General features: G+C 40.2%; 1 protein-coding gene across 3 annotated transcripts in view; it reads left to right on the top strand.

Annotated features, from left to right (window-relative positions):
- Positions 1–17372: 17372 nt before the first annotated feature.
- Positions 17373–21724, top strand: part of si:dkeyp-97b10.3 (NACHT, LRR and PYD domains-containing protein 1b allele 3) — a 136507-nt gene continuing 132155 nt past the window's right edge. For 2 of the 3 annotated variants that reach the window (XM_034168290.1, XM_034168289.1), the window contains exon 1: positions 17373–17708. In XM_034168290.1, coding sequence (XP_034024181.1) covers positions 17659–17708 — 50 coding nt within the window. In that variant the 5' untranslated portion in view covers positions 17373–17658. The remainder of the gene's footprint in view (positions 17709–21724) is intronic. The other variant, XM_034168288.1, reaches the window with a different exon arrangement.

The raw sequence follows: 21724 nt of genomic DNA, 5'->3' as shown, positions 1-21724 counted from the left end.
AATCAACATTTCCCGATTGTGGCCGGATGTGTCATTCTGATGCAATTCAGCCTCAATCGGTGTATGTGTGATGGGGGTATTAGTGTTTTAATTTACTGCTCAGTTTGAAGCACAGTGTAGGCAGCCATTGTTACCTGGTTAGCCAGTACTAGCAGCACCAGTTGATAACATATTGTGCAGTATTTCACGCATAAAATTACAATAGCAACACGTCCACAGACAGCAGTAGGACAGTACTGAGTGCATGATTTATTAAACTGGGCACAAAAATATAGAAGTACAAAAAAAAATAAAAAATCAAAAACTACTGCTTTTATGGCTGTTGCTGCTGGAAGCAACCACGATTGATTGTGAACTCAGAGTATGTGGGGTTCTTACTACAACCCCAAATCCAATGAAACTGGGATGTTGTGTAAAATGTAAATAAAAACAGAATACAATGATTTGCAAATCCTCTTCAACCTATATTCAATTGCATACACCACAAACCACCACAACAGAGTGTATTCTGTTTTTATGTACACTTTACACAACGTCCCAACTTCACTGGAATTGGGGTTGTAGTTGATGAGTTGCAATTCTGACTTTGGGGCGTGTTCCCGATGAGGATAACTGGGAAAATCTGACCTCCAAGTAGAATGAACCAGAAGCTCCTTCTCATTCTCTCTGTGTTTGATTTCAGAAAACAATAGTATCTCGCTGATAGCAGCAGGGGAAACAGTCTGCTGTTGGGCGTGACTGCGGTCCCTGGCAATCCTTCTGGCTCTTGTTCTACAACGTTTGATGCAAATGTTCTGCAGATTGGGGAAGGGGATCTTGATCTTGATGATTCTCTCGGTTGAGTGGACCACGCTCCTAAGAGCTGCGTCTGGAGTATAGGCAGTTCTCAAAAACTGAGTTAGCATGCAAGAAGACACCCATGACAACTCTGAAGAAGTTATAGGCTTCTGTGGTTGTGACTGGAGAAACTGTGCATAGTGCAACTTTTGTCCCCCGTACCAGTTTACACATTTTTTTTACTGGAGGCCAAAATATGGCAATCTGGTATTGTGAAGACTTTGCATCTCTCCGTTTGGCTGTTTATCTGTCCATCCATCCATCCATCCATCCGACCGTCTGCCTGTCCGTCCGTCCATCTGTTCATCGGTTTGTCTGTCTGTTCTCAGCATAAGTCCACTTCTATTACTGCCAGGGTATTCAAATTCACAAAAATTTTTGGAGCATTTTTTGGACAAAGACCTTGGGCAAGTTCAAAGATAGCTTGACTTATTTTAAGTCCTCAAAAGGTCACATTATTTCTACACTCTCTTTCATTCATTACTTCTATTCTCTCTGTTGTCGCAACGTTACATGTACAGGGTGTAATACCGGGATAATGAACTTGCAAGACATGAAGGTAGCTGACCTTGGCCTACTTTCAGGATCAAAAGGTCACATTTTATGTTGGGTTTGTCCACCAGGGCAGTATATTGGCACTACTGCATGAGTTGGCCAAGTGAAACTATATGTTGCGTTTCCTATTTTTGTACTCATATGGCCGAGGGTAATTTAGCATTGCGTTCTATATGTTTATGTTATAGCTACGCTGGCTGTTTGTTAGTTTCAAATGTTTTAGGTACAGAAAACCTTCTAAAGCATTTGTACATTAAGAAAGTAGTAATGTAATGTTTGTATAAGTAAAAATACTCCATAAATGCTCCATACATGGCCTGAGGCCCATCGGTGCCAGTGCTTATCCCTAGATACCACAGTTTGAAGTGGAGACACTCATGGACAGGACACCAGGGTGACTTAGCTCAGACCAGTACACATTTACAGCTAGGTGGAATGAGACACACACTCATCTTCAACCACTTAGTCCAATTAAGGGTCGTGGGGGGCTGGAGCCTATCCCAGCAGTCACAGAGCCTGAGGCAGGGTACACCCTGGACAGGATGCCAGTCTGTCACAGGGCCACATACAAACACATTCACATCTGCATGCACACCTACAGACAATTTAAAGAATCCAACCCACCGAACCTGCGTGTCTTTGGATGTGGGAGGAAGCCGGAGTACCCAGAGAGAACCCATGCAAACACGGGGAGAACACCCAAACTCCATACAGAAAGGCCACAGGTGGGAATCAAACCCATGACCTTCTTGCTGTGAGGCAACAATGCTAACCACTAATCCACCGTGCTGCCTGGAATGAGACAGTGCAGGTGAAAAGAAAAGGTGAAGGAATTGAGCCCATATTGGTAGTCCAACTGAAATTCCACTGACCACCCTGCTCCATTAATCATAAATGTACTATTGCAGAAGGTTCCCGGTTCTAACCCCACCCCCGCTCATTCTCTGTGTCATATGGAGTTCTGTCAGGAAGGACATTCTGTGTAAAACTTGTGCCAAATGGTCATCCAGATCCATCTTGGAGCTGCTGTGACGACCCCGAGTGGAAAACAAGGAAGCAGGCGAAGGGACTTCATTACAGCTGCAAGCAGAAAGACAAATTCCACACAAACACAAACACCCAGTACATAAACACCTAACAAATAACAGCTATAAGTATAAGACCTGAGAAAACCTGTGACTTGAAATTTCTAAATGTTAAGTATCAAAACATAACGAAAGCAACAGGCACAACTTTTGCTGCTCTGTGAAAAATCCCCAAACCAACCACAAGGACTTCAATTTTCCCAGTAAGATAAGCCGTACACACACACACACACACACACACACACACACACACACACACACACACACACACACACACACACACACACACACACACACACACACACACACACACACACCTGGAGGTTAAATATAGGATAAAATTTTCCCATCCCCACATGTTTTGGAGACTTGAGGCGGAGGGCAGGGGATTTTTGACCCCCTGCCTTCAAACTGCTGCAGTGAGTCAGTCGCTGGGAGGAAGTGTGACCAGACTACCTCCAGCTCCTTCCCTCCAACTAAACACCCACATTAATTCCCAGGAGTCAGCCCTGTGAATGCAAAATTCTTTCTTGGTTTGAAATACAAATGGAGAGAGAGAGAGAGAGAGAGAGAGAGAGAGAGGGAGAGAGAGAGAGAGAGAGAGAGAGAGAGAGAGAGAGAGAGAGAGAGAGGAGCCGTGACACAGCTCACACTGCAGAAATGCTGACGAGCTTACTGAGAAATGAAGAACAAGTGGAGGTTTTTTTCTTCAGCAAACCAAAGAAAGGGTGGATGCAAATGTGAGGAAATAAACAGAATTGTCTACTCAGGAACTCCAAGATCCCATGAGACTCTGCTCTTATTCTTTCCATCTCTCCATCCAGTTTTATAGACATCCAGAGACAGGAAATGTGTTAATATGTGAAAAACAACAAAGCCTTTGGTGGGAGAATGAACATGTCAGAGTTCCACTGCCTTCTTAGGCTGTGTAGGTGTCCACTTCTCACATGGCTCATTTGAAGGACATGTGCACCACAGATGATTAGGGAAAAAACAGTTGTTTTTTATAATGAACTTGCACAAAGCTCTCTGCACATAAGCGGTCTAACTGTCATCATTTCTTTTCATCTCTTGCTAAAAGGCTATTACTCTGAATATGTAAAATTTAGAAAGAAAAAAAAAAATCAAACCACAGCTCTTAGAAATGGTTGAGTAATTTTTACCTCATGACTTGTTTCCCAAAAAATTTTTTTTAATTTAATTATTTATTTGTGCAGTCCACTTTATTTTTTTGTTCCATCAAAGAAACATCTAAAAGGATAGCCAAATATGTTTAGAAGAAACTATTCCCTGTGACTAGTAGGACATGCACATAATTAATGGACCTGGTTGGTGAGTAGGTTCAGGGTCCATGATGATGACACACCAATCCACAGAGGGTCAGCATTTATTCACTGCTGTCTGAAAGCATCAGTCATGTTATCTCCAAATAGATTCTGCTATTATACATTTTCACAAATATGACAAACTGCTACTGGGGGAAAAAAAATCCATTATTTCATCTATATGCAGTACAAATGTAGCACAGAATTCTAGTACTAATGACCATCGTAGGCTCATGCCATTGCATGATGCACAGCCCCATCCTGTGGTGATTGGAATGAATTACACATGGAACCAAGGGCGTACAACAGCTTTCAGACCTGTGTGGGCTTCAAACATGTCTCAGATCATGAAAATGAAAGAAAATCTGTGTAGTCACATGTTTTTAGTATTATACTGTAATTTGAGAATCATTTATATTTGCTTGTTCCACTATACATGCAAGGCACTGAGGCCAGTTTACACCCAAGTTTCTGAGCATTTGTAGGATGGCCCAAGAACAGCCCTTAAGGGGTTGGTTTTGGCAAGGGACAAGGTCATTGAGGTCAAAGGTCAAAATTTTGGTTCATCTGGGTGTTTATCCTTTAGTTGATTTCTACCAAATTTTGTATGTGGGTGACAATCAACCCCACAATTCCCCTTAAAGCGTTTATTTTGGTAAAGGTCAAGGTCATTGGGACAAGGTCATATGTCAAAATTTGAGTTTTTTACTCCACTCTAAATTGTACCTACCCTGGCACACATATGCATGTGGGTTCTGCAAATTCCCACGTCAGATCTACAACCCTTGCCAACATGGGCGGGGCGGGGCAGGGTGGTGGGGGGGTGCAAGTATGCCTGCACCTTTGTAACACATCGGGCTATTGAAATTGGTTGGTGAGCAGAGATAGTACGAATGTGGGTCCCACTGTACTGTAAGATGTATTTAAAGATTATGGGTTCTGGAATTGCCCATTTCAAGTCATATTAACCAAATGTCAATCATTGGGAGCAAGTTCATGTTTGTCTGTATGATCATCCCTGGTCAATTTGATGATTTCTACCAAACATGGTATGTCAATGAAGGATGACCCTGAAAGTTCCCTTAACCCTCGAGTGACTGAGTGGGGTCATTTATGACCCCGGGCATATATTTTGTGCACCATTTTTTAAATTTTAATCAGAAAAAAGTTTCCTACCATGAATTTGTCAATCTATTTTTCCTGCATTTGTTCATAGAATTTTGCAAGGATCGGCCGATCCGTGTGGCAAGTATAGCGTACATTAACAGTCAAATGTATATGAGCGGTTGTTTTAATTCTGATGTGTGCCATTATTACATTCAACTAGTAATAACTGTGGATTAATTGCTGTATTTTTCCTGAGGTAATTGGGTGTGAAGAAATTTCATTGCACTTGTTATAATGACAATAAATTCATCATCATCATCATCATCATCATCATCATTTATAGCTGCACAAGCATTGAGACTGATACTTGATGCCCAGAGTGAGGATGAAAAAGATAATGGACAAATATATTACAGAGTGAAATAAATATAAAGAACCCTAATGGGGTCATAAATAACCCCATTCGGTCATATTAGTTGCTAAAATATCTTGGATGCTTGAAGGTTAAAGAACTAACTTTGGCAAAGGTCAAGGATTTTAATTTTCAAACCGATTTGGACCAAATGAGGCACAGAACTGCCTTGGCAAGGTTAACCAGAGGTCACTCACTTAAGTCAAGGTCAAGATCCTTGAGGTCAAATGTCAAATTGCCTTAGCCCTCACTGTCTTCATGATCACGTATGCTTTTATTTAGTTTAACAATGCAAGAATGAGTTGCAATCAGTTTTTTAAGTAAGCCTCGGTCGTGGGTCTGGCACTGTTCTGCTACACATTACTCATCACTGCCACTGGACCTGAATAAAGTGTTTGTTTGTTGTTGTTTTTCTGTGTAAACATGCTGTTACTTGTCTCTGTTGTCCTCCAACAGGCTGCAAATCTTTTTTTATTATTATGTACTATTCCAGTGAAAAGTGGATGCTGAGATGTTTCATTAGAATTAAAAGGAAATCTCCTCATCCCACATTAAGGAGGCACCTTTTGTCAATCTGTGGACGCGCCCTGACGCACGTTTGGATCTGTACGTTTGTCCATGGCTGTATGACGTCTGGCTGTTCGTGTCCTTCTGTATGAATGACTGTGTGACCGTTTGTGTGACGGACAATGAGGCGGCACAATGGCGGCTCACATTAACCCTCGAGGGCCTGTGACATCACTGTTTCTTAACAGGTCGGTCCATCAGTTAAAAAAAAGAAGCTGTCTCTCTCTCTCTCTCTCTCTCTCTCACTCACACACACACACACACACACACACACACACACACACACACACACACACACACACACACACACACACACACACACACACACACACACACACACACACACACACACACACACACACACGCAGTGAAAGTCTTAATGTGATTATGTCAGTGGATACTTTGATAAACACTTTTGCTTGGCTTAAAAAAAAAACTAATCAAAACATTCTTTTCAACCTACTCACGTTTAAAGACCTTATTGAAGACTTATCGGTGCTTTTTGTTAAGTCAGAATTATTAGCGACATGAATTTTAAAAACCAAATGTAAAATATAACTAAATGCAAATAAACCTAATTTGTATAAATTCAAAACATGTCTGACTAATTTGATTTAATTTCTTTAATCACAGCTTTTACTAATAGGTGTAGAAAAATATTGTGTGGGTTGGAAGATGATGTTGTTGAACGTTTGACAAATATCCAACTTAAAAACTAACTTCACCGGCCGTTTGCCTTGTGACAAATATGAAGAGATGGGAGGAAAATGTCATGTCAAACGAAAACAACAACAACAAAAAACAATGAAAGAAAAATAAAGAAAATGCAAATTTCTTGTATTTAATAAAATGTCCAAAGATACTGAAGAACAACAAAAATGCTTTCATACAGCGAATTAAATAATTCATTCATTCATTCATTTTCTACCGCTTAGTCCGTTTAAGGGTCGCGGGGGGCTGGATCCTATCCCAGCAGCCATAGAGCACGAGGCGGGGTAAACCCAGGACAGGACGCAGGGCCACAAACAGACAAACAAACACAGACACACCCACCCACACATCTACGGACAATTTAAAGATTCCAATCCACCTAACCCACATGTCTTTGGATGTAGGAGGAAACCGGAGCACCCGGAGGAAACCCACGCAAACACGAGGAGAACATGCAAACTCCACACAGAAAGGCCACAGGAACTGAACCCACGACCTTCTCACTGTGAGTCAACAGTGCTAACCACTAAACCACCGTGCTGCCCCGAATTAAATAATATAAACCTAAAACGTAAGTGTGACTTTTTTTTCACATATGTTAATGCTTTTACAGTAAATCATTACTTTTGCAGCTATTTTTCTTTAAATGAGTCAGATGATTTATCTATGAACATTTTCAAATCACTACGAATGTGCACATAAGCCATGGCCATGGCTACCAAATATCCCATGAAAGTAGTAGACCCCCTCCCCCCGTGGCCACCATGCTGTGAGCCTTCACAAATGCAGCATTGAACACCCCAATACGTCATGCCAAAAACAAAAACCAGCAAACAGTAAAGTTACTGTTTAGTAGAGGACCTAACTGAGACATGTATGCACATCATTTAGGAGAGGATACCTCAACTGTTCTAGACTAATATGACCCCAATGAACAACTTGGAATATGTGCCAAAATTTATATTGGGATGAACAGCTTGAAAATGGCCACACCCTTTGTCCTCCCGAGTGTTACTTCAAATACAGCTGTATTTTCTAAACTGTAGCAGCTATAGATTTTCCAAGGTACTCAGTATGTTCAGAATGACCTGTACATGTTTGGGAGGGTCAAAGAAAAGTGTAAAATTTCTATTTTGATATTTTAAGAGAAAATGGCAAAAATAAGTGGGTCAACTTGAAAATGAACATTTGCCAAATATAATGAAATTTTATTTTCAGTCATACTGTTATCAATGGAATATTGCTTTAAAGTGAATAATACAAAACAAAACTTATTTCTTTAGCAGACAGCAGCACCTAGAAATCTTAACTGCTTTAAAGATGATCAGGGAAATTTCCCAACATGTACTCACATAATTTAAGCCCAGAAAGTTTAAGTTACTAAATATGTAGTGATTCCAGACTGTATATAGGTCGTTTGACCTAAAGTCATTCCGAACATATCGAGCACCTTGGAAAATCTGTAGCTACTGAAGTTTAGGAAAATACAGCTGTATTTGAAATCACACTCTGGATGAAAAAGGGCGTGGTCATTTTCGGCTGTTCATCCTGGATTGAGATTGTGACACACTTTGGGGTTGTTCACTAGCTGGGATCATTTTAGTCTACAACAGATGAGTTATCCTCTCCTAAATGATGTGCATGCATGTCTCAGCTCGGTCCTAGACTAGTTAGCAAACATTTGGTCATCAGTTATGTAGTTATCAGCTACCTAGCTGCCTGTATGTCGGGGTTATTTGAAGCACATGTTTACCAAGCATGCTCAAGCTGCTAATGTGACTACAAAACCTGAAAATGTGGAGTATGGAAAAAAAAGAACAAAATTAAAATTTGCATTAAAATTAAAAAATTAAAAGCAGCCATTTAAGTGGCTAGAATATGATGTTCTGCAGCAGCAGTTGTAGTTTTGAGAAGTCCAAATCACTTTTCATCTGAAATGGTGTCTTTAGGAAACACCATGTCACACAGTTCATGGTAAAAGTGGTGCTTGGCTGCATGTGTGGCAGATGCATCACCCAGAAAATACAAGTATTTTAAATTGAATTTAAATAAATTTATATTTTCACTCTGTTAATGACTTTGCATTTATTGATGTATCACAGCTGAGGAAGAAAACCAAACCTGTAAAATTGCCTTTTCTGAATTTTTTTAAATAAGTTGATATTTGGGCCACCAATAGTGTGATCTGGCAATTAAATTCAGGGGTTTGTTGTCCCATTGGACCAGTTCATGAACATATCTGCATCTAATCCTGCAATGAATATGTCTTGGACTTCATACATTACAAACAGTATGGTACTATATGGTAAATCTGTCTGGAGTAAGCAGTTCTCAAAAACTGAGTGACTGAGTGCAAGGAGACAAGTGAGGGAAGCCATCAAGACACCCAATGACAATTCTGAAGGAGTTAAGATAGGAAAAGCTGATCATTTAGTGCAACATTTGTCTGCTGCATGACCAGTTGAACAGCTTCATGGTGAAGTGGGACATAGAAGACGTTTCTTTAAAAAAACAAACAAACAAACAAACAAACAAAAAATTACATTTGTCAAAGGAAACGTAAAATTCAAGCCTAGCTCTGTTTTTTTATAAACAAATATATTTTTCTTCCTTTTTCATTATATATTTAAACTTATTCAACAATCAACCAAGTTCATTTTACTTAAAGTACACAAGTAGCAATAATCATTTTTATTAACTTGATTGCCTTGTGTAACAAGGGGAAGTTCATATTGAAAAGGTATTCCTACTGGCTTGGCTAGTGGGGGAATTCCTCTTTGGCTGACCTGGTTGGGCATTGTGTCAGGAGGAAGCAGTCTGGCTTGGTTGTTCAAATGTCATCGGAACCACAAAGACATGTTACTCAGTTATACTTGGTTTCCATGTAGCTCTGTTTTTATGTATGAAATGTTAACAAGATATCTTAAGAACTCATTGTGATCAACCTTGGCAGGTTCATTGGGCTGATGGATGAGAAGAATGAGTTGATTTTGATTAGGATTGGTCACAAATCAAGGTCAAGCTCAAATTTGCAGCTGCCATGCCAATATAACTGAAAAGGCTAAATTCATAGAAATTACTTCAGATATTTTACTAGTAGTCAGCTTGTTTAAAACCCAGTGTAAGATTTTTTTCTATATGGCTGGTATTTTGAAATGTGGATATGGCTTCACTGTGGTCTATGAGCAGTTTTTAGTGCAGCAGATAATTGAAACAATCTTTCAACTAGTGATACAAGCCAAATTCAGCACAAATACTTCAAAGTAAAAAAAAAACAAAAAACCCCAAAAACGCTCCAATCATACTGAAAAGTATACCGCATTATTTCTCTAATTATAAAGTTTCCAAAAAGGCATAGTTTGGACTATCTGTGACTGGATATTATGGAGTTATGGGGTAAAAACAGCAAAAATGATGACCAAGGTCAGTTTCAGTTTGTACTGGGGTCAAAATTTAAAGTTACTCCAATTTTGGTAAAAAGTGATGCAAATTATTGGTTGAGTTAATAGGGTTTTAAAAAGCAATAGTTCACACCATATGTCATGCTTAGTTATCATGTGAATGTGTAACATTGTCTTATGCCATAAAATCCAATGGATGGTGACATTTTTTGCCTTTACTTTGGACAGTAAACATTCAACACCAGTTGAAATTTTGACCACTGTGTAATACTTCATTGACCCCTACCTGAACACCATTTCAAAATTCAAGTGGATAGTCTGCTTTTTCAAAAAAGTAATGACCACCGAATTTGATGCTTGTATCACCATTTGAAAGTTTCTTTTGTAAATATTCTGTTATCTGCTGCACCATATAAAATCACTATTCAAACATTAATTTTGAACAAACAAATCTGGATCTGAAATATATAAATCTTATTTGTTTACAATACAGCCTCGAGTGGTATGTATGTCTACAAATAAAACTGATTTCTCTTTCAAAACAAGTGGCAATAGTGGTTACGCTAGACCGGATGGCAGCCATCTTGAAAAACCGGTGGCCATATTGGATTTTTAAGTTGCTAGCACGTTTTTCCTCAAACACTGATTTATGAAGAACATTCCCACCAAATTTGATGCTTGTATCACTAAGTGAGTGATCCTGGCCAAAAATCATACTTATCTGCTCCACTATTTGGTGTCATCGTTCTGTCGTAATCAGTTTCCATTGGACTAACAGATCAGGGTTTAAAAGTGCATTGTTGAAAAGAAAACATTCAATCAAGCATAGATTTCATCTGTTTTAACACTTGGCAGCGCTGCCGCAGCAGCAGTACATTGTCCGATTACTTTTGGACTCTCATAATGAGCAACCACAAAAAAGTGCTGTAATTTCTACACTGGTTTATCAGTGTGAATGTAACGACCCTCAAATTAAAGATGACAATCTGCACTTCAAGGTCACATTCATCTTCTCATTAAACTCTTTATATTCTGTGACAGACATCTAAAAGAATAATAAATGTGCCAGCATCTGGGTTTATGTGGATTTAATTCTATATGTACTCGTACAAGTTCAATGTTTTTCTTGATGTTTGTCTCCACTCTTCCCACCTTCATTCCTCCTGACCTTTCCTGTCCTCTCTTTTCCTGAGGTGCTGGGGTGTTATCTCGCCTCGAAGTCTGATGTTGAGTTGTCTCTTCTTGCATGGAGGAGCTGATCTCTCCCTTTAGACTTGGAGTCTTGGATAATGTCCCTGCTAGACTGCAGAATCTCTCTCACTCATTTTTACTGGAAACTGCCATCCGCAGAAGTTGGAAGGCCGGATGGAGTGAGGAGAAAGGAGAAAGATCAATGAGTGGAAGATCAATAGAAAAGCCCTTGATCTCTCACTCATTCCTCCCGCTGGACATCTCACACACTCAGAGCTCTGTTTGCTCTCGGTTGTATAGAAGAAATGCAGTCTGCTTTGCTTCATTTCATTATTAACTGGTCAGACATTAAATCCACATATGCTGGATTTTGTCTTCTGGTGGAAGAATCCTTCATGGAGGGATGAGATTGCCTCAGAAATGGTTTTGTTTTATTGTCTAATGAGACATCTGGTGGTGTTCAGCCTGTAATGCAGCCTTGTGACCTGATGTGCATGTTTTTCTGTTCAAATAGCACAGTTGCTCCTTTTCTCAGAGGGCTATTAACATCAAACTCAAAAAATATTCTCAGTACTCTGTAATGCAGCCACTTCAGCGGTTGAAACAAATTAAATGCACTGCATCATCTCTCTACCCCCAACATTAACCACTTGTCTCCAGATGTTTACAATCATTTGCTAGTAGACTTGCAGGCAAATTTCAGGCTATAAACCTTCTGGAGTAACTTGTTTTAAATTACATAAAAAAAACTTTCTTGCTCAAGCATGAGTGCATATATGTGACCTTATGTTGCACAGTTATGAATTTCACTGTGTGCTGTACTACAGATGTTCTCTTTTGTAGGATAATTATCTCCACCAAGGAGGTTATGTTTTTGGTCGCGTTTGTTTGTTTGTCTGTCTGTTTGTCAGCAGGATAACTCAAAACGTTTTGAATGGATTTTGATTAAATTTTGTGGAGTGGTTGGAAACGACAAGAGGAACAAGTGATTAAATTGTAGTGGTGATCCGGATCATGATCCGGATCCCGATGCTAACGCGTTAGCATGTCTATGGCATTTTCAATGTTAAAAGTTAGCATTAAGCAGTTGCAGCTGTCATCACATTCGGGTGCATTTGTTTTCAAATTGTAATATTTCTTAAATTTATTTTTGTTTATATATTAATAATCTAGTGATTATTATATACAATTTTAGAGAAAGAGACAAAAAGAAATAGATCACTGTGCCAAGGAGGGAATCTCTTTAGGGTCAGTGACCCTATGACCTTGTTTAGAGAAGGGTTTCATAAATGTTAAAAAATTCATATATTTGCAGTTTAGTTGAGTAATAAATTGAATTTAGTCTCTTATGTGTTTTTGTCTATAAGCACATGCAATATCAATATCAGTGCTCAGATGACAGTAGCTTCTGGGAAAGGTGCAAGTTGCAATAAACTGTGATGCCAAGTGCTAAGGATACATGCTATCCAGTCACAGCAGATGAAACTTTTTTTTACTACTGAGCAAACATCATTGTTAGACTTTTTTAGGTTCAATGATTCCACGGCGTGTAGATGTTATGGTGTCAGTGACCCCATGGCCTTGGCGGAGGTTTGCACTCTCTGAGTGCTTCTAGTTATTGAGAAGAACAACAAATAAATTGTTGTTATTGTCATTCAGACAGTCACAATAATAACAAACTAACACTTAACATCACAAGATGGTGGCCAGCAATACTGGGTAGTCTAGCACTTAGCCTACAGTATTTACAGGTTTTTTTTTTAATGTTGCATGCAGATGATACAATTGTTATGGCCGAAACAGCAAACACACGTCAAACAGTATTAGATGCAGTATACAATTATTGCAAAACCTGGTGTGTTACTGTAAAACCATCAAAACAAAAGTTGTTTACCTGTAGGGGTAAAATCAGACAATGCCCCACATTTACATTAGGTAATGATGACTTAGCAGTTGTTGATGACTATGTGTGTCTCTGCTGCAGGTTCAACTACAATAACAGATATAACAAGAGCAAACAGAGATTTCTGACATCCGCCAATCTGGATTTGGATCACCTCCAAAATTTAATGGAGTCTTCCATGCCCTAATATCTATGTGTGGTACAAATTTGCTGAGAATCCGTGAAGTAGTTTTGATGTAATCCTTCAAAGCGTATATCAAGTGAAATCTTAAACCAGAATCTGGATTCAGATCCAGATCACCTCCAAAATTTAATGGAGTCTTCCATGGCCTATGTATCTGTGGTAAAAATTTGGTGAGAATCTTTGAAGGCGTTCTGACATAATCCTTCAAAGCCAATATGAAGTGAAACCTGATGCAGAATCCGGACCCAGATCCAGATCACCTCCAAAATTTAATGGAGTCTTCCATGGCCTAATATGTATCCGTGGTGAAAATTTGGTCAGAATCCGTGGAGCAGTTTTGACATAATCCTGCTAACAGTAATCCTTCAATATACGAGGGCTGTCAATAAAGTAAGGGTCCTTTTTATTTTTTTCCAAAACTATATGGATTTCATTCATATGTTTTTACATCAGACATGCTTGAACCCTCGTGCGCATGCGTGAGTTTTTCCACGCCTGTCGGTGACATCATTTGCCTGTGAGCACTCCTTGTGGGAGGAGTCGTCCAGCCCCTCGTCGGAATTCCTTTGTCTGAGAAGTTGCTGAGAGACTGGCGCGTTGTTTGATCAAAATTTTCTCTAAACCTGTGAGACACATCGAAGTGGACACGGTTCGAAAAATTAAGCTGGTTTTCAGTGAAAATTTTAACGGCTGATGAGAGATTTTGAGGTGATTCTGTCGCTTTAAGGACTTTTCACGGTGCGAGACGTCGCTCAGCGCTCTCAGCCGCCGTCGTCAGCCTGTTCAAGCTGAAAACCTCCACATTTCAGGCTCTATTGATCCAGGACGTCGTGAGAGAACAGAGAAGTTTCAGAAGAAGTCGGTTTCAGCATTTTATCCGGATATTCCACTGTTAAAGGAGATTTTTTTAATGAAAGACATGCGGATGGATCCACGCGTCGGGACGCAGCCGACGCAGTGCGGCGGCACAGGAAAAACACCTCTGTGTTGATAACCATTTGTAAAATCCAGGCGGCTTTTGATGGCTTTCAGTGGAGTGAGTATATGAGAAATTGTTTAACAGGCAGGACATGTTCCAACTTGTCCTTAAGGCTTTCAACAGAGGTGTTTTTCCTGTGGCGGAGCGTCGCGGCGGCTGCGTCCCGACGCGCGGACCCGTCCGCACGTCTTTCATTAAAAAAAATCTGATCAGCCGTTAAAATTTTCACTGAAAACCAGCTTAATTTTTCGAACCGTGTCCACTTCGATGTGTCTCACAGGTTTAGAAAAAATTTTGATCAAACAAAGCGCCAGTCTCTCAGCAACTTCTCAGACAAAGGAATTCCGACGAGGGGCTGGACAACTCCTCCCACAAGGAGTGCTCACAGGCAAATGACGTCACCAACAGGCGTGGAAAAACTCACGCATGCGCACGAGGGTTCAAGCATGTCTGACGTAAAAACATATGAATGAAGTCCATATAGTTTTTGAAAAAAATAAAAAGGACCATTACTTTATTGACAGCCCTCGTATATATTCCAAGCCTATATGAAGTGAAACCTGATGCAGAATCCGGACCCAGATCCAGATCACCTCCAAAATTTAATGGAGTCTTCTATGGCCTATGTATCCGTGGTAAAAATTTGGTGAGAATCCTTGAAGGCGTTCTGACATAATCCTTCAAAGCCTATATAAATTGAAACGTGATCCAGAATCTGGATCCAGATCACCTCCAAAATTTGATGGGTTCTTCCATGGCCTAATATCTATCTGTGGTGAAAATTTTGTCAAAATCCGTGCAGTATTTTTGACGTTATCCTGCTAAAAGGTAGACAGACAGACAGAGAGAGTGCATGTTCTTGCACGCACTGTCGTGCAGGAGAGTAAACTCGACTTTAATGGGTGTAGACTGAAAGTGATAGGGGCGCTGGTGTGTGCAATTGCGCAAAGAGAATTTTGAAATGTTAAAAAAATCTTTCATGCATAAATGTTGGGCAATGTTTCGCAATCAACTTGCCAAAACTACATGCAGCTCATCGAGTAAAGAAGTGAACAGTGTGAGTGGTTGCGTCAGTGCACTGCATCAGAGCGCAGCTCCCCTGAATGATTATAATGAGATGTTAAATCTATCACAAACATACTTTTACAGCTGCACACAAGAAGGAAAGAACATGCAACTGTTTTACCAAAGCCATGGCATGATAAAAAACATGACAAATAATTACCTTTTTATATGGCTCCAATTGCTTTCTCCAGCTTGTTCACAGCGTGAGAATACAGCTGTGGCTGGAGTGGTCCTCTGTGATTCAGGAAGCGATTAGAGTTGTTTTCAACAACCAACACGCAGAGAAAATGATTAATCTGCCACAAAATAATTATTTTATATACACGGCATCCAGCTGGGAACACAGCGGGTGGGATGTCATGACAACGTGCATGCAAGTGCACAGATCAAAATTGTGCAAGTTTCACAACACTTGTAGTAAGCTAGCACAGGGTGTGGAAAGCTCCAAGGATGTGCAATATTGGAGCTGAACCCATTAAAGGTTGAAACCCAGTGAGAGGGACTCAGTTGCAATGAAGCAATTGGACAAGTGGTAAAGTGGTTTATTGTTGAAGTGGCTGTGGATCACAGGAGCTATAGGTGAGGCACAGACGGGGGGACACTGGTGGTCTGGAGGGAAGCCAGCAGCTGGACAGCCACAGCCAGGTGGAGCCAGTGGAGCTGTGGTGGTGGTGAACTGAAAACAAGGAGAGACTAGAATTATTAACAGCACTACCTAATGTGATGGAGGCCAGCAGCAGTCGCTGTGCATACGATATACAAATAATGTTTGAGTTCAATGGTATGAATACTTCATGAGGTGAAAGAGAAAATGTTCCATTCCCCCCCCCCCCCCCCCCAAAAAAAAACTTCCTGTAGTTCCTCAGTCCAGCAAAAAAATCACGGCAGAAATTTGTCCAGCCTTTCATCCTAACAGCTCTTCATGCCTCCAACAGCTTACTGTGTAGTGGATTTTTGTGTGTGTGTTAGAAGAATTAGCAGTGTCAATTAGCTCCTTCAAATTGTTTGTCCGCCAGCAAAACAAACTGTGCTATGTTTAGCTTAACGCTGCCCCTGGTAGTGTGAGCCCACATGGTGGTCAGACTGTGCAGTAGCACATTTCATATAGCACCAAAATTGCACAATAAAAAGAACTATTAACTATACGATACTAACTATACGATCAGTGAAACACAATGGCAAATGGTATGAATAATCCATGTCACGTGACATACAACCCACCAATCAAATGACAAGGATCCACTCAGCCATTATATAATTCCAGCTATTTGAGACTGTTTCCTAGCTATATGGCTACTCATGTAATCCAAGCATGAATATGGTCAATGTGCATACTGTGATTAGTGAGGCGTGAAGGAAAAAATCTCTTACTTTTCCCAGTGAACTGTGGTATTTGTCAGGGATGCCTTCTGATTCCTACACTGCTGAATGCATGGACTGATTGTTGGGTAGCATTTGGGAAACCAGTGTCTTAGATGCCTCTGTTGGCACCCTGCTGGACAGCAGTAACCGTGGTGATCATTGTTAACCCAGGTGTCAAATGGCTGGTTATGGAAATTTCCATTGTGATCTAAATGATTAGTTTGCCAAAATTTACGCCAGATGCCCTTCCTGATGATGCCCTCCTGATTTACCCTAGCTTGGGACCAACACTCACAACACAGTGGCGCGCCTACCCAATGTGGCTAATTTGATGTGCACAGTAGGAGGACTGAAATTTTTTTTTGTTAGTTTGAAATGATTACAGCCACAAGAATACACAAATGTGAATCATCCAGACGAAAAACAAAACAAAATAAAGAAATTATAAGAGAAAAGCAGTTTATCATTCTTTCACTGAGTCACAGCTTTTTCTTTCAAGTGTCTGTGACGTCACAGCCTTTGTGTTCTCACCACGGTCCTCACTAAAGGCGGGACGCTGCGTCCCGCCCACAAGCAGCGACCATTGGCTGGTTCTTGACAAATTACCCCAGAAGTGCGCTGCACCGCTGATCTGCACAACATGAGTGTTCGCACAAACCGCGCGTTACCAACGCAACATGATGTGAACATCTGCGAATTCTTATTATTACACACAACAGCACTAAACAAAGCATTCATGTGTGTCCTGCAGAAATATCAAATGCTTATCTTGTACCTTTTTTGAAACGTGAGATTTAAAGGTTTTTACGATGCCTCGTTTAAATGGACTAGTGATGAAAATAGGTTCCGGCACGAGGCAAGCAGAGCCTGCAGTGAGGACGCGCTGATGGTCGGCTCGGATTTCCGTTGATAGAAACCAGGTACAACAACACAACGTGTGACGGAGTCTGACTGCGCGGACGCGGAGGAAAAGGATGGTGGCGAAGATGGCCAGCTGCGGAGCGGCTCGTCACCTGGAGGAAGGGTAAGTGTGTTAAACGTCTTTGCTGGGTGGGATCAGTCTAATCTCTGGCGTTTTGTCTGCTCGTGCGGGTTGAGATGCGCGTGCAAGCAGCGCCAAAATCCCCATCGTCGCCTGAGGAAGTTTTTCACAACTATCATCGTCCATTAATTCATTATTTCACCTTTTGTTTTTTAGTTCAACCAAACGTTCAGTGTTTGGATTCTCGTTCCGTTCAAAGAAGTAGAAACTGTAAAGGAAAGTAATGTCGTCGGTGTCTGTCTTTGCACGCTGTTGTGATGAGTCACAACAACAACAACGAGAACGCAAAATAGAATATTTTAGTGTTGTGGACGGTTGGTTAAATAAGTACTTAGAAGGGTAAATCATACGCAACAAGAATAGTCAACAGGAATTTATCTCACATGACAGGAATAAGTTAACAGGTGGTCACAGTAGACTTGATGTCTTACTGCTGCACCTGCAGTAAGGTTTATTCAGGTCTTTATTCTCAAACAAACAGTATCAATCAATTTTCAATCAATTTTTTTATATAGCGCCAAATCACAACAAACAGTTGCCCCAAGGCGCTTTATATTGTAAGGCAAGGCCATACAATAATTATGTAAAACCCCAACGGTCAAAACGACCCCCTGTGAGCAAGCACTTGGCTACAGTGGGAAGGAAAAACTCCCTTTTAACAGGAAGAAACCTCCAGCAGAACCAGGCTCAGGGAGGGGCAGTCTTCTGCTGGGACTGGTTGGGGCCGAGGGAGAGAACCAGGAAAAAGACATGCTGTGGAGGGGAGCAGAGATCGATCACTAATGATTAAATGCAGAGTGGTGCATACAGAGCAAAAAGAGAAAGAAACAGTGCATCATGGGAACCCCCCAGCAGTCTACGTCTATAGCAGCATAACTAAGGGATGGTTCAGGGTCACCTGATCCAGCCCTAACTATAAGCTTTAGCAAAAAGGAAAGTTTTAAGCCTAATCTTAAAAGTAGAGAGGGTGTCTGTCTCCCTGATCTGAATTGGGAGCTGGTTCCACAGGAGAGGAGCCTGAAAGCTGAAGGCTCTGCCTCCCATTCTACTCTTACAAACCCTAGGAACTACAAGTAATGGATAGTATATGAGAAAAAATGTTAAAAATCAGTAACAGGTGTATGATCTATGAAAACTGAAGAGGAGGTGTGAAGCTGACTCCTCTTTTCATGGATATTAGTCCATGAGCCAGTCATCAATTTTGACCTAATATGTACCCAGGGTTGGGTAGGATTACTTTGAAATGTAATTAGAGCCTGACCGATATATTGACGGCTGATATTATCGGCCGATATAAGCCTTTTTAAAGTACTCACTATCGGCCAAAATTTTGCCAATAGAACGCCGATAATTTCTCATAAACAGAACAGTTACTGAAATAATGTTTGTGTCTGCAATGTAAAATGTCCGTGCACCGTTTGTCCAGTAGATGGCGCTCTGACTCCATTCAGCTGAGAGCTGCTTACGCCCCTGCTTAAATGTGTTCATCACCAACCGCGTCACACTGCACTGATCGGCTGACAAAAGCATACTAGTAAGTTTATAAGGATCTATATCCTCATCCTGAACCTATATCTAAGTTGCAGCAACAAGAGGTACAAGATCAGATGTATTTCGCAACTCTTTTTAAGGATATGTATTTGCTAATTTCACAAAGGTTTAATTCTTGATTGCATTTTTTGAACTTGAAAATTCTTCTCTGTTATAAAGTTAATCAATATGAGGACAAAGCGTCAGCTTTTAGCGCATACCTTTTTTGTTAAGGGTCCAAAAAAGAACATTTTATTCATTTAAAAAAAAAAATATTGGCTGATTTATCGGCTATCAGCAAATCAGCCGATTTATCGATTATCAGCATTTTTTCATCCAAATATTGTTATCGGCATTGGCCTCAAAAAATCCATATTGGTCGGGCTCTACAAGTAATCCAAATGTATGTACATACATACATGTAATCCACATGTATTCTTTCAAAGTAATCCTACCCAACCTTGTCTGTACCACTGAACGTGACTAAACGACACTTAGAATCCAGCCTCAGTGTACCACGGCCTACAGAAAAATGCATGATAGCCATCCCAGGGTGGTAGCTGTAGCCAGGTAGGGGTCAATGAAGAATTACACATAGGTAAAAATTTAAAAATGCTCCAATCACGTTGAAAACAATTATTATTTGTCTGATCATAACGATTACAAAAAAGTATAGTTTGTACTATCTATGATGGAATGTTCTGGGGTTATGGGGAATAACAGCAAAAATGGTGACAAAGGTCAGTTTCAGTTTGTACAGTGGTCAAAAGTTAAAGTTCTCAAATTTCCGTAAAAAAATGATGCAAATTATTGGTTGAAATAAAAGGATTAATAAATGGAATAGTTTTGACTGTGTTGACTGTTTGGTCGCCAAAGTAAATGTCAAACAAGGTCGATGTTCATTGGATTCTATGACAGGTGACATATGTTACCCTGTAACATGATAACTAGGCATGACAGATGGTACAAACTATTCCTTATTAGAACCCTATTAACCCAAACAATAATTTGCATTTTTTTTTTACTGAAATTGGAGCACCTTTAACTTTTGACCCCTGTACAAACTGAAATTGACCTTTGTCACCATCTTTGCTGTTTTTACCCCATAACTCCAGAACATTCCATCATAGATAGTCCAAACTATACTTGTTTGGAATTATGATTAGACAAATAATGTGATATAGTTTTCAATGTGATTATAGCATTTTTAAATTTTGACCTCTGTGTAATTCTTCATTGACCCCTACCTGGCTATAGCTACCACCCAGGGATGGCTATCATACATTTTTGTGTAGGCCATGGTACACTGAGGCTGGATTCTAAGTGTTGTTCAGTCATCTTAAGTGGTACAGAAAACCTGCTTGGCCCATGAACGCATCACAGAAGCCCAGAGTTTGAAACCTTGGGCGTTTTCACATGTGACCACCCAGAACGAGGTTCATACTTTGGTTCGGTTAGTTTGATTTCAAAATGAAATGTTGTGGTCAGACTAATGAGGTTTTCATGATGTACTTATGTCCTCATCTGACATTGACTGACTTGTTGATGTGTGTGTCCATCTGATGTTGGCTTGTTGTCAATTTGGTGTTTAATTCACTTTGAACACATGAAAACCAGTTCTGTTTGAACAGAGAAAAATAAATGGATTATTGTTACAGTATTTTTCCCAACACCATGTGACAGCACTTGCTGTCAGAATTAAAACAAAATTATTACATTTTGCTGCCTGCCACAGCAGCAAGGTCAAAGAACAAGAAGAAAAGACGTACATCAGTAGAGAGTCGCCCAGTTTTAATCGGGTAAATTGATTACATTTTTCTCTGCTCCTTTCTCTGTTCCTCATGGGTGAAGATGACTTAAATCATCTTAATGTATTTGAATTCGTCCAACTGGGACGAGGCCTTGGGGAAGACCCAGGACATGCTGTAGGGATTAGATCTCCCAGCTGGTTAAGTAACACCTTGGGATCCCCCTAGTAAGAGTTAGCGGGCTTGGCCATGGATAGGGAAGTGTAGGATGGGCCGCTTATTCATCTACAATCATGACTGACCTGGATAAGCGTTAGAAAGTGGATGAATGTATTCTGGGGTTAACTGACAGATGCTGATGAACTGGTGAGAACACTTTTTAATACATTTTTCAATAACTGTTTGGCAACAAATATGCTTACAGACATGAATCTAATACTATCATATAACTGTGACAATGAGAAGTTGGTACCTAATACCATTTTGTCATATCTCTAATACTGGTAATTTTTTTTAAGGTCAGTGTAATAAAAAGAAGAAGCTATACAATGGGTTTGGGTGTGGATGTGGAGGTGTATTATTTGACTGGCTGTTTGTTTTTCCTCTCTCCCTTCTGCTGTTTTTCCTACCATCAACATACAAATGAATCAGCAGTTCATTTTGAGCGTGACTGTTTAAATTATAAACAGTGAATGGCCTTCAGGGTTTTTACACAAGTAA

The sequence above is a fragment of the Thalassophryne amazonica genome, chromosome 4 (genome assembly GCF_902500255.1).
Source record: "Thalassophryne amazonica chromosome 4, fThaAma1.1, whole genome shotgun sequence".
Taxonomy (NCBI): Eukaryota; Metazoa; Chordata; class Actinopteri; order Batrachoidiformes; family Batrachoididae; genus Thalassophryne; species Thalassophryne amazonica.
The sequence above is the reverse complement of the archived record's forward strand: the minus strand, read 5'-3'. Positions and strand labels throughout refer to the sequence as shown.